The following is a 12115-nucleotide window of genomic DNA, read 5'->3' as shown; positions in this document are numbered from 1 at the left end:
AGGCAAAGGCAAAGAGAAAGCAGGTCTCCTCCAAGGGGCCAAAGAGGCAAGCTACAGCTCCAAGACCCCAAAGACTGGCTCCAAATACAAAAGGCGGAGGCACCGAGCGCATTTGCCACAAGGCCAGCAGCAAGAGGGTTACCCCTGGCCAGGAACCTGGGAAAGGATTTCCAGGGATTCTTTCTCCTGGCAGGACTGCAGATAGGGACACCCCCCCCCCCACAGGTGAGGATTCCCTTTGATACTTTGGGCATCTGGGAGGCTGCACAAGGATTGCAATCACCCCCATGCCCCACAGCAGCGGGACCTTCGCCACAGCCCTTCCTGTCCACACCTGCTGGCACAGGGGCGGGAATACCACCCACATCAGGGATGCCCAACTTCCAGGATATGATGATGCGGGCCTTCCAGCAGTACATGGCAGCAACCTTTCAGCAGCCACAGATGCAGAGCCAGGTAGCCCCTGTGCCTAGGGTCTCGGAAGGGCTAGAGACTCAGGAGGAAGATTTCCCAGAATCACCTGCCTCCTCCCAGGGGGACAGCAATTCGGATTCCGAAGAGGGCGAAATCAGAGAGGATAGACTCTCTGAAGACGAAGGCATGCCTCCTCCCAAACCTACTGTACCTTCTCCAGATTGTTCCAGCCCTCTTTGTACAAGTCCCTTCTGTTCAAGGCCAAGACATCTGCCAAGCTTGGCAACAGGCCAACAGAAGCCCCGGTACAACCCCAGGGGTTTTCAGCAGAAAACATTTTCGAGGAGATAAACATTTTCGAGTGATAAACTAAGATACAGTCTGGAGTGGATGACACAGCGTGTCAGATAAGGTTCTTCGCCGATAACTGGGTGGTACCTGGTGATCAGGGCGTGGCCCAAAGAGCTTATCTGACTCAGCCCAATCAATGAGAGGACAAGGTCAACCCATCCTGGATACTCCTCCCCCACTATGAGAAGAGGCATATCAAGTACGTACCAATGCCCTCTCTCAGCAAGAGGATGGACTAGATGACCTCTAGGACCCCTACCAATTCTGTCATTGCTTTCATTTACTTGGGTGCTAAATATGGTAAAAATGGAATAGGGGCTAAGTTGTGGGGATTAAAGAGTGGCCGGGCATTTGTCATCTTGTGGTCCTGGAATATTTTCTGGATGTTTTCATTATGTACTACAAACCAAAATAACAATCTATAGCACCAAAGATGAGGTTGCCTTCTCCACGCACTCACTCTCTTTCTCACCTCAAGGCAACCTGCAACTCCAGTATGTGGCTCAAGAACTTAACATCCTTCCGAGGGACTTGTGTGGCCACTTCACAACATGGTTGCCATGGGAGATTAGTCTAGCCACAAAATGTCTGCCGTAACAGTCATGGCCAGTCACAAAAATAAAAAAAATTGGAATGGCACATTTCCAAACAAAGCACAGCTCCCCTCTATTTTTATTTCCTGAGAATGCCTGAGGGGAGGGCAGAGTTTACTCAGAAATAAAGATGATCTAAAGGCTTATCAGTTTTTACTGAAAGAATCTAAACATGTCAGCTGGAAGCAAGGAACTTGGAAGCCCCAAGGAAAGTGAATACGGGTTCAAGAAGGCTCATCATCCTCAGCACCTGGGATTGTATTCCCATTAAATCTCACAGAATCAAACAATTATTTGCATTAAAATTATTGATGAGAGTTGGGGGAAAAAGAAGGTGAATATTGAATCTACATCCAGATCAGACCAAGTTTAGCTCAAAAACCACCACAGCAAAAAAAAGTTAAGAAGAACCAAGACCTGAACATTCACTCCACAAAAGTATTGCAGACCAACTGCGGAGTGTAATGATGTTGGAATAATAGGCATCTCTCAGTAGGATAATCTATTTGTTTCAAGAGAAGACAAAACATCAGGAGTCCTACCCAATTGTACAGGGCATCACTTGATATGAACATTGTTGACTAGCAGGGGCATTGTTACCCATGTGAAAGGCATCAGGTCAATCCTCATCAGCCCAAAAGGCCACTAGAAATGTGAAAGTTAATTTACAGAACTCCTGGTCATGACAGCTCTCCATACAGATCCCATGGCCGGAAGTCCATGCTATGCATCAGATTTGTGCTGAGTAAGATTGTTTAATCCAAGCATACATCAAAGAGGCTGATTTTCTGGCTTCAATATCAGCCATTTTTGCAAAGTACATCAGTTCACTGGTAGGCATCCACCCAAGATTTTAGATTCCTTATATAATGCAGCAATTATGGCATTAGAGTTGAAAGAGACTCTTCTGTGCTGGAGTGAATCTTCATCTATTTAGCCATAAAGTTAACTCAATCCAAGACTCCCTTCAAGACATTTCCTGAAAACAAGGTCTACAGTCACAAATGATATGCTTTTTCTTAAATGAGATAACAAATTTGCTGCAGCACTTAACAATAGAGAATCACCACATTGTTCAACATTTTCTGAAATAGTATAGTTTCTCTTCCTTCAGTAGGGGGCTGGTCTAGAAGACCTCCAGGCTCCCTTCAAGCTCATTCATTCTATTCTATTCTCTATTGGTTCCATTTCTCAAGAATATTGTGTAATGTTGTGCTTAAATTTATCTCCATTTACATAAAATATGTATTTGAATTGAATTTCTAAAAACAATGCCATTTTAAAACCATTTAATATAAATAGAAGTTGTACGAATCCATTATGTTACTAATATTATGAGGCAATTCATCCCCAGAAATGAAAGCTCTTTTCCCTATAGAGAAAGATACTAGCTGCATAATTCTAATGCATATCCGAACTGCATCAGTGAATTTATAAATGAGACAAGATTTGGACTAGAAGGATCTAAACTCAAATTATGGCCTTTGTCACTGTGCATTTTTCTTTCACTTTATCAAACACTGACAGCCATCTTCTAATTGGCAAGTCACGTCCCTATTATTTCAATGTTTTGTGCTTCTTACAATCAGTCTGCATCTCATGCCTTTTTCTCCAGGTTTCCAAGACAAATTCACAAATTTCTGGAAAACTTTAACCAGATATTACAGCTAACTAGCTTTCTAGCGATTGTTACTCCAGAAAGGCACCACTTATTTCTCTAGGAAAGTGTGTGGATGTTGCAGATATATCCAGATGTTTTCCCAAATGAAGACATTTGTGCCCCTTTTCAATTATCATATAAATGGATTGGTGTTTTTTTTCTTTCAAATTGCATTCTGCAGATTCCACAAAAAAATTGTTAGGCTTTCATGAAAAAGGAAGGAGGAAAATATCAGTTGAACACAGCCAATTTTGTTATTACTAGAGCTTTGCTTCTTGACTGGGAATTCTGGGAAACAGATTCTTCAGTATAGAAAAGTTTAAAACATGATCCCAAAACTGAAATTTGAAGGCCACTTTGGTGTAGTGCTTAGGGCATGGGTGTCCAAACTTGGGAACTTTAAGACTTGTGGACTTCAACTCCCGGCTGGCTGGGGAATTCTGGGAGTTGAAGTCCACAAGTCTTAAAGTTCCCAAGTTTGGACACCCCTGACCTAGGGAACAGGACTAGAAACTGGGAGATCGTGAATTCTACTCTGCACTTTAAGCACAAAGCCAGCTGGGTGATCTTGGGCCAGTGTCTTTTTCTCACCCCTAGGAAGGAGGCAATGGCAAACCACTTCTGAAAAACCGAGAAAACTCTAGGGACTTGTCCAGGAAGCATCAAAGAATTGGACACAAGCGAAAGGAAAAAAGAAAGCCCTGTCTAACAAAAGCATATTATCAAATATTATTACTTGAATGTTGTTGCTTGGGTAATTCTGTATTTGTTTTGTTATTCAGTAAAGTTTTAACAGACTAGTCCTTGTCAATCCTGCCCTTTTAAACTCCAATATTGTATCTGTGTCAATTTCAATCACTTGAAGATGAATCACAAATTATTTTCAGCACAAAGACTTGTGATAGTTAGCTCTACAGCTAATTTGTACATTAAATCAAAACAATCCAGTCGGAGATTCAAAAACCATCTGCTGACTTTCCAAGTTAAATTTGATTCCTTCTACTCAGTTACCCATTTCCTGAAGCTCTTTTACCCATCTGCACTCAGATATTATTTGGTCTTACGGCATTTAATCATTTTGTTCACTTTCACATACTTGAGTTTTTTTTTTCTTTTAGCCAATTTCAAATCAACACCTTAACTCTAATTTTCATTCTTGACTATACTGCCTTGTAACTGTGCCTGGAATCTAAAGCTTCATAGTCCATCTACTCTTAGAGAGAACGGGAGGAAGCAATTTGATTAGGTAGCAGAAATACCCCATACCTCATTTAAAAATAATTTCCAAAGCAAGACTGGTCAACCCACATTACACTATCGCTGCAATCCACGACTGGCTGAATTTGGGCAATGTGATGCCAACATTGATACTGGTCTGTTTTGAGGGAGTTTTACAGGGTGAAGACTCAAAATGAGCATTTTGCCTCCCAACTCTCATCCATATAAAACTAAGCTAAAAAAATTACCAGGCTACTCCTAACATGCCATCTATGGAGATTCTCAATCATCCATGTCATGGTTGTCCCAAAGGCGATTTTCTAAAAGGCAACTAAAAAGTAAAGGTAAAGCTTCCCCTCGCACATATGTGCTAGTCGTTCCCAACTCTAGTGGGCAGTGCCCATCTCCGTTTCAAAACCGAAGAGCTAGCACTGTCTGAAGATGTTTCCTTGATCATGTGGCCGGCATGACTAAACGCCAAAGGTGCACAGAATGCTGCAGGGGTGGGTTGCTGCCGGCATTGCTGCCAGCTCGCTTCGCATCCATGTGCGCAGTTGATTGTTAATTGCTCTGCGCATGCGCAGAACATGAAAAAAATAGTGAAAAACATGCTGGCAAAGGCACACCAACCGGGGAACCAGTTTGGGAGCATGGCCAGCCTGGGTCACTACTGGTTCAGGCAAACAAGGCCAAAATACCACTAACAGTTCGCCCAAACTGGTGCAAACCGGTAGCAATGATGGTTCCCATTTTTCTACTTGCATTTTTACATGCTTTCGAACTGCTAGGTTGGCAAAATCTGGGACAAGTAATGGGAGCTCATTCCATTACGTGCCACTAGGGATTCCAACCGCTGAACTGCCGACCTTCTGATCAAAAAGCGCAGCGTCTTAGCCAATGAGCCACCGTGTCCCTTCAAAAGGCAACTAAGACTTTGTTTTTTCTTCGAAAACATTTCGCTTTTCTTCTGAAGCTTCTTGGGTGAGAAGCGAAGCATTTTCAAAGAAAAAAATCCAAGAAAGTCCATTTCCCTTTTGGACTTTTTGGTCCAAAACTTTGGGTCCTACTATGTCCCTTCCGTTGATATCACAATGTCACTGGATGAGTTCCAGCATCTGCTTCAAAAGGACGGTCGGTACTTCCAACCCCTCCCCCCAATGCTCCCCAGACCTGTAAACTGAAAGAAAAGCAACACCTGTCATTTTATCAAGCCAAATTAGACCCTAATGAGGAAGTAAGGCGGTTGCTAAAAGATCCAACTGCATCAGCGCCATTCCTGGACCTTCAGTAGCTCTTGTTTAAGCCCAAGAATGGGAGAGGGGAAAGGGGTTGTTCTCCCACCTTTCCCTTTCTAGATTATCTCTTGTTTGTAAGGCTACAGCATAGAATGCATTTTTCATTGATTGTACGTAAGCCACTTGGGGAGCTTTTGTTTGAAGGGCAGGATAAAAATGCTATAAATAAATTAGATTTATTTGGTTGGGTGATATGGGGTCATTCTTGTCATGCCACCACAATTTTCTCCAGGGCTCCCTTGTTTAATACAATTGGCTGCAGAGAAAGGGAAAAGACTTTTCTTGACTGTTTAGTGAGACATAAACATTACAGCAAGTCACAACCTTAATGCAAATTAGTTCCTCAATGACCCATTATTTAATTACATGAAGAACAGGATGCTTAATTGCAACATGACCAAGCAAGGAAGTGGTGCCTCCAGGCTTAAGGCTGAGCAATCACTATGAAAAGTGGGTCTCTTCCAGACAAAAAGAAAAAAGTAAATGGAGTAGAGTGAACATCCAGTAAAAGAATGAAAGCAACTATTGGCCCAGTTTTGACATTTAACTTTCAACTGGAATAACATCTTGTTGCTTCCAACACCATTGCTGCTGAGCTAGGGGTACTCAACCGCTTATCCGGTGTATCGATCTGCAACCACATTTGAGCCCAACATTTCTGTTGCTAAGTGAGATAGTTGTTAAGTGAGTTTTACCCCATTTTACAACCATTCTTGCCACAGCTATTGAGTGAATCATTGCAGTTGTTAAATTAGTGACATGAATGTTAAGTGAATCTGGCTTCCCCGTTGACACTGCTTGTCAGAAGGTCGCAAAAGTCATGGAGACGAGTCAGTTGCCAAGTGTCCGAATCTTAATCACGTGACCATGGGGATGCTGCAACAGTTGTAAATGTGAAAAAACGGTCGTAAATCATTTTTTTCAGTGCCATTGTAACGTCTAACAACTAATAGTTATAAGTCGAGGACTACCTGTATTTAACCAGAGTCTTGACTTACATTGCTACTCCAGAGCCCTGAAAAAAACTGTGCACATCTCAAGGTCTCCCATAGCAACATCTGACCAGTCCATCCTCTGCCAGGTTTTACTCGTTCTTTACCTACAGGAATTCAAATGGTTCCTCTGGCTTACTCTTTTCCTATTCGTTCCCTTCTGGGCACCTTGACCTGCTGCTGGACACCAGAGATCATCAGTGTTATATAAGGAGAATGGAAGAGGCAAATGTTTTTCTTGCCTATTTTGCTGGCCTAAAGACGGGAAAGGAAGCAGAAGCTTAGCTGGAGGGATGAGAGCAGGCCACACTTATGCCTCACTCCCAAAATGGGTAAAAACTGCATCACTGTTCAGAAATTTCAGCAGCTTGGTTTCAGCCAAATTTGGGAATGGGAATGAATGGAAGGCATCTCCCCTCCCAAAGGCCTCCTAGCATTATTTTGGAGAAGAAGAAGAAAATGCCATGTAACTTCATCTATTTTCTCATCAATTTTAACAGAACATTATCTTGGCATGGCCGATGGGGCGTCAGGCGTGGCCTGTGGCCCAGGAATTGCCTCTGTTCCTTGCTAGGCAAACAAGCTTGATGAAACAGGTTTGACTTATTTTATTGTATCCACTCTGAAAATATTCTATTAATACTTTTTACAGAAAGAAGTGACTCTCAAAGAGCGCAAAGGAAACTCATGTGACTTCAGCACAGATATCATGAAGTGAAAAGCTACAACAGCAGGCAAACATTTCAGAAACAGTTTAATCGTCTGCCCTTCTCTCCTAAAGTGATGCCCAAAACAAATTCAACGCTTCTTTTCCAGTTATGAAATCAATTCTACACTAAAGTTGCAGCCATGACAGCTACTATTCTAAATCCACGTCAAGGTTTAGCAGTGTGAGATGCTTTACAATGCAAGGTATTATCTGCACCCAAGTCAAGCGTCTACCTCTTGTGTTGCGAGCAGAGAACAAGAGATTCAAGAGAAGAGGAAGGAGAGAGGGTTGCACACAGCAAGCTAATCCACCGCCTTCCTTACTTGGAACAGCAGTAGATCACAGTTCTTCAGCCTTGCTTCTGCTAACCTCAAGCTAGTTAGAGCACACAACAAAGAAAGATTCCAACGGCCACTCCGGTAATGAAGCAAACGTTCTCTTCTCTTTTCAGTGTCTCTGTCAGCATCAAGAATCTTGGCTCCCACAGAAGCACGTACTAAGAAATGCAAGCTGCCCCACTCCAAACCAGTTTTACTTCACAGATAAGAGGGCCAACACACGCTAAAGGAAGGGACATAAGCATACGCTAAAGCACGTGCCTCAAGAGAGTACTGAAATGGTAAAAAAGCTGGTATTTAAAGGAAGCAGTAATGATCAAGGCCGAAGCGTATTTGCTAGAGGAAACCCTGCACCACAAGCTTTTCTTACAAGCAGCCTGAATTTGTAAAGAAAGCGATGGGGTGGGGAGATCTCACTGCCACTTTGCAGCTGGCCTTACTGTGGCTCCAATGCTTTCTGAACCGAGTATTTAGTCATAGTCTTGACTCACATTGCTGCTCTGAAGCACCAGAGAAACTAAACACCTCTTAGGTCACCCAGAGCTATATCTGATCCTACGCCCTCTGCCAGATTCCTTTTTCCAGCCGAGTCTCTTTATATGCAGAGACCGAAAGGGTTCCTCTTGGTGTTTTCTGACTTTATATATTTTCCTACTTTGCTCTTCTATTCAATATGTAATACTCAGGACTCCGCCCTTCAGGATTCTCAAAAATACTGAATTAATCCACCATGACCATCCTCAAGCATGATTGTTTATCACTGATGTTATTTAGAACAGGGGTCTCCAACCTTGGCAACTTTCGGCCTGGAGGACTCCAACTCCCGGAGTTGAAGTCCTCCAGGCTGAAAGTTGCCAAGGTTGGAGACCCCTGATTTAGACAATCAAGCCTGAAATCAGCTAGAATAACTAACTGCCTATTACTTTCTTGACTAGTGATAATGAGTCATGTTTTATTGCAGCTCAATAGTCGTCTGGGCCCTTAAATTCTTATTCCATGATTTAGATATCATGACAACTGACAGATTTTGTTTCTTGTAATTTTCACACCCTTATCACAATCTGCACCATCACTCTGTGTGTGTACTGTGGTTTATTTTGCCATCTCCACATAGTGGTGATTCACAAGGAACAGATTTGTATGGCAATCTTGTTGCACACAACATATGGTCAAAGCAAAGCCCAATTTCAGACACATTTTCCCACACAACAGAGCAACCAATAATCTGAGCCCAACCAGAGAAAAATGACAGCAGAACCAACAGCAATAGGAATTCATGCTGAATATGCCATTTTCCTTGCAGATGTGCCCATAGCAAGAGTTGGCCCATGGTTTTCCTGGAAGAGATAAAAAGTGATCTTCCCCTTCCATCTTTATGTGGTATGCTTGTAATCAGGAATCAACTTAGATGCTATTGTCACTTTAGACCAATTACTCATTTATATTTTCTGCCTTATAACGGTTCCTAAGCTCTGGACAGCTTTGAGATGTCATCTCTTATTAGAAAAAAAATAAGGCAATATCTGCAATTATCACCAAAAAACAACTTGCTGTGATTCCTGGCACCACTAATATTTGTATTGATTTTGCCAAAACACCTACCTCCATTCAATACTGAACGCTATTGCCAATTTGTAGACACTGAAACCTGGTTATCTGACTGTTCTATCTTACAATAAGTCAATAATAAATCTCCAATGCAACACTTACAAGGGGTACTGGGAAATTCTAATTTCCACTGAGACATTAAGGTAATTGTTAGGACAACTGACGTCTTTCTTATATAATAGGATGAAAAGAAATCAGGGACTGCAAGGGCAAAAAGACACAAATGTAAATAAAAACAATCATAATCTATATTTTGTAGTAGGAAATGGAGAGAAAAGTTTTCCCTACCAACTCTGCACCTGCTTACATCTCTGATTTTCCACCATCTATAATGGTTGAAAAAGCATTTGTGGAATCTCAGTTTCCTCCCCATGTTGAGAAGCAGGCACCCCTTCCTCAAATTCACGGCAAGCTTATGTATGAACAAGGAATTTCCTGGTTGGGAGCTCTTAAGTCAGAGCAAAGGAAGGCCACCATTGTTGCTTAACAGGCTGAGGCTGTTAGTGTCGAAGTTGCTAAAAAGGAGGGGGGAGGAAATCAAGAGGGCTGAACTGAAGATGCAATTATAGACGTCATGGAGGAATTACAAGAAGAAACAATAACATTAATATTGCAACAAAGACAACTCTTTAATTCAAGTACTGCATGCCATCAGCTAGATGCACTTAAACCTGAAAACAGGTAATTGAAAATGAATAAAGAAATATCACATTGATTAGGATTAAATCAATACCCTGGCCTCACTGAAAATATCATGATACATACTGGTTAATTACGCAGAATAAGCAAACATTTGCTACCAAAGCCACTGAGTAAGTAAATGCTTGTACTTGAATTGGATTATTACACATTTTATGCCACTGCAAGCTACTCAAAACAGTATGAAAGCATGGTGGCATGTTATTATGGGCATCTTCAAGTATGAGCAGGGGTCTTGGTTAAGTAGACAAACATCATGGAATACATCATTTTAAGCATAATATGAGTACCATTTCGCACATATATTCAAGTAGTGTGGAGTTGATGTTGTGACTTTATTATTGACTCTTTTTGTTCTTCATAAATTCCACACGATATTTTTTTCACGTCAAATTCCCAGGCCGGAAAAGTGCAGCACTATACTAAATAATAGTCACAAAATCAAGTCCCAAATTGCAACACTAAAAACAAAAGCATTATTACTTCAAATGCCATCAGCTTAAGGACAAGGGTTCTAGTCAATTCCTCTAACACCCCCTTTTCTTTCTGATTCCAAAATTCTTCTAGGCTTCAAAATGTGAAATAAAATGCACCTGAATTGAAGAAGCCTGATGTAATCTTTTGGGCCAATTTCAATGCAGCCCTCTCTAAGCAAAGTTATTTAGAACTAAGCCCCTGTGAGTTTAAAAGGAATCAGTCCAAATACATAGTGCATTCTATACTTCTGAAAGTATAACACCAACTCCCTAATAGTTTGAGTGAGTTATCAGGTAGGTGGTTAATCCGATGCTCACTATTAAGAAATGAATTCCTTCTAACTATGAGCTTGGAGGCAACATATTCCAAAATCAAAGCCAAAAGAAACACCGATTCCAAGGAGATCAATGATGACATTTGCTGCACTGTATCAATTAAGAGTCTTGCAATCAATTCTCCAACATTATCCTGTATAGGAATTTGATTAAAGCCAATGCTGGGAATCTTACCTCTTGCTGACAGCTTCTTGGTATTGATGATCTTTGCAGCAAATTCTTGAGATGAGTTTTTTTTCACGCATCTCCGTACCACTGAGAAAGCACCCCTAGAAGAAATACGGAAAGGCTGATCCTATGAAACTGAATCAAGAACAAAAGTTTAAATCTGTCAAGGTATTTAATTAAAGAACCCATATGCTCAATTGGTTATAGAACTAAAAACTGAAAAAAATATTAGAATAGGAGAAGGAGCGTCCAAGAAATCAGGTGGTCTGGAAAACAGCCAGCATGGGTAAAAAAAAAGGGACACGTTTTGAGGTTTGTTAACTTAATTTACTTTTGGATTCCAGCCTGACCTCCGACTATCACTTTGGACACAGAAACAGGAATTGCAGCTGAAATGTAGTTTGTGGCTCAATGGATTATACAAACTAAACTAATGTGGTTATTTCACGGTTCAGTGTGTTCTGTGACTATTGCTAATTTGATTAACCATGAACACAGTCCCACATGAGCTCATTGTAATCCATTACTCATTTTCTTCAATAGAGCCCCCCCCCCAAACACCTTGGGTTAGCTCAGCACCAAGCTGTCCAAAGCAGCAGAGCAAATGGATGGGAAAATCTCAAATGGTCACTCCTACTCCAGTTTTCTAGCACCCATCTGCAGAGGTGAAACTCTGTTACTCTAATGGGAAGAGCCTCGATATGTATTTTGTAGTGGCCTTTTATAACACGGCCAATCCAAATTTATCAAGGGAAGCCCCAGTCCTGAGAGGGACAAGCACAGGCCACCACAAAGCAGCCTCCTCAAAAGTAGTCATAGTGCGGACAAAGAAGTTTGGGAGCCTCCCATTTCTCTGAGAGGAGAAACCATATCCCCATCTTGTCTGGTGCTTAGAAAGCAAGGACAGCACCCTGAAATAGGGGCCAGCACAAAAAGCAAGGAAAATGCCACCCCCACCCTCTTCCCCTTGGGGGAGTCAGTTTGCAGCTTGGTGTGGATGGCATATCCTCTGCCTCCAATTTAAGGGGAGGGGGGCGGTTGGAGAGAATCTCAGACACCCTATGGTAAAGTTAGAATAGATTAGAATTGTTATTGCAGACGAGAATTAAGTTTGAAAGTCAGCAGTGGACTTGCCCATTGCAAGGCAAAGGATTCCAAAGGAGCCTTCATGGGCACTGAAATGCATCCACCTAAGCCCTACCTGCTCCTACCTCAAGTCCAGGCCCGATGGAGATGTTTCCACCACCGGCATTCACCC

General features: G+C 41.9%; 1 protein-coding gene across 17 annotated transcripts in view; it reads right to left on the bottom strand.

Annotated features, from left to right (window-relative positions):
- Positions 1 to 12115, bottom strand: part of CAMK2G (calcium/calmodulin dependent protein kinase II gamma) — a gene marked incomplete at its 5' end in the record, with an annotated part of 203221 nt that overhangs the window by 190276 nt on the left and 830 nt on the right. For all 17 annotated transcript variants that reach the window (XM_081954526.1, XM_081954535.1, XM_081954541.1 and 14 more), the window contains one exon: positions 10864 to 10958. In XM_081954526.1, coding sequence (XP_081810652.1) covers positions 10864 to 10958 — 95 coding nt within the window. The remainder of the gene's footprint in view (positions 1 to 10863; positions 10959 to 12115) is intronic.

The sequence above is a fragment of the Natrix helvetica genome (genome assembly GCF_964273705.1).
Source record: "Natrix helvetica genome assembly, chromosome: 5".
Lineage (NCBI taxonomy): Eukaryota > Metazoa > Chordata > Lepidosauria > Squamata > Natricidae > Natrix > Natrix helvetica.
Note: the sequence above shows the minus strand (reverse complement) of the source record. Positions and strands in the feature narration are given on the sequence as shown.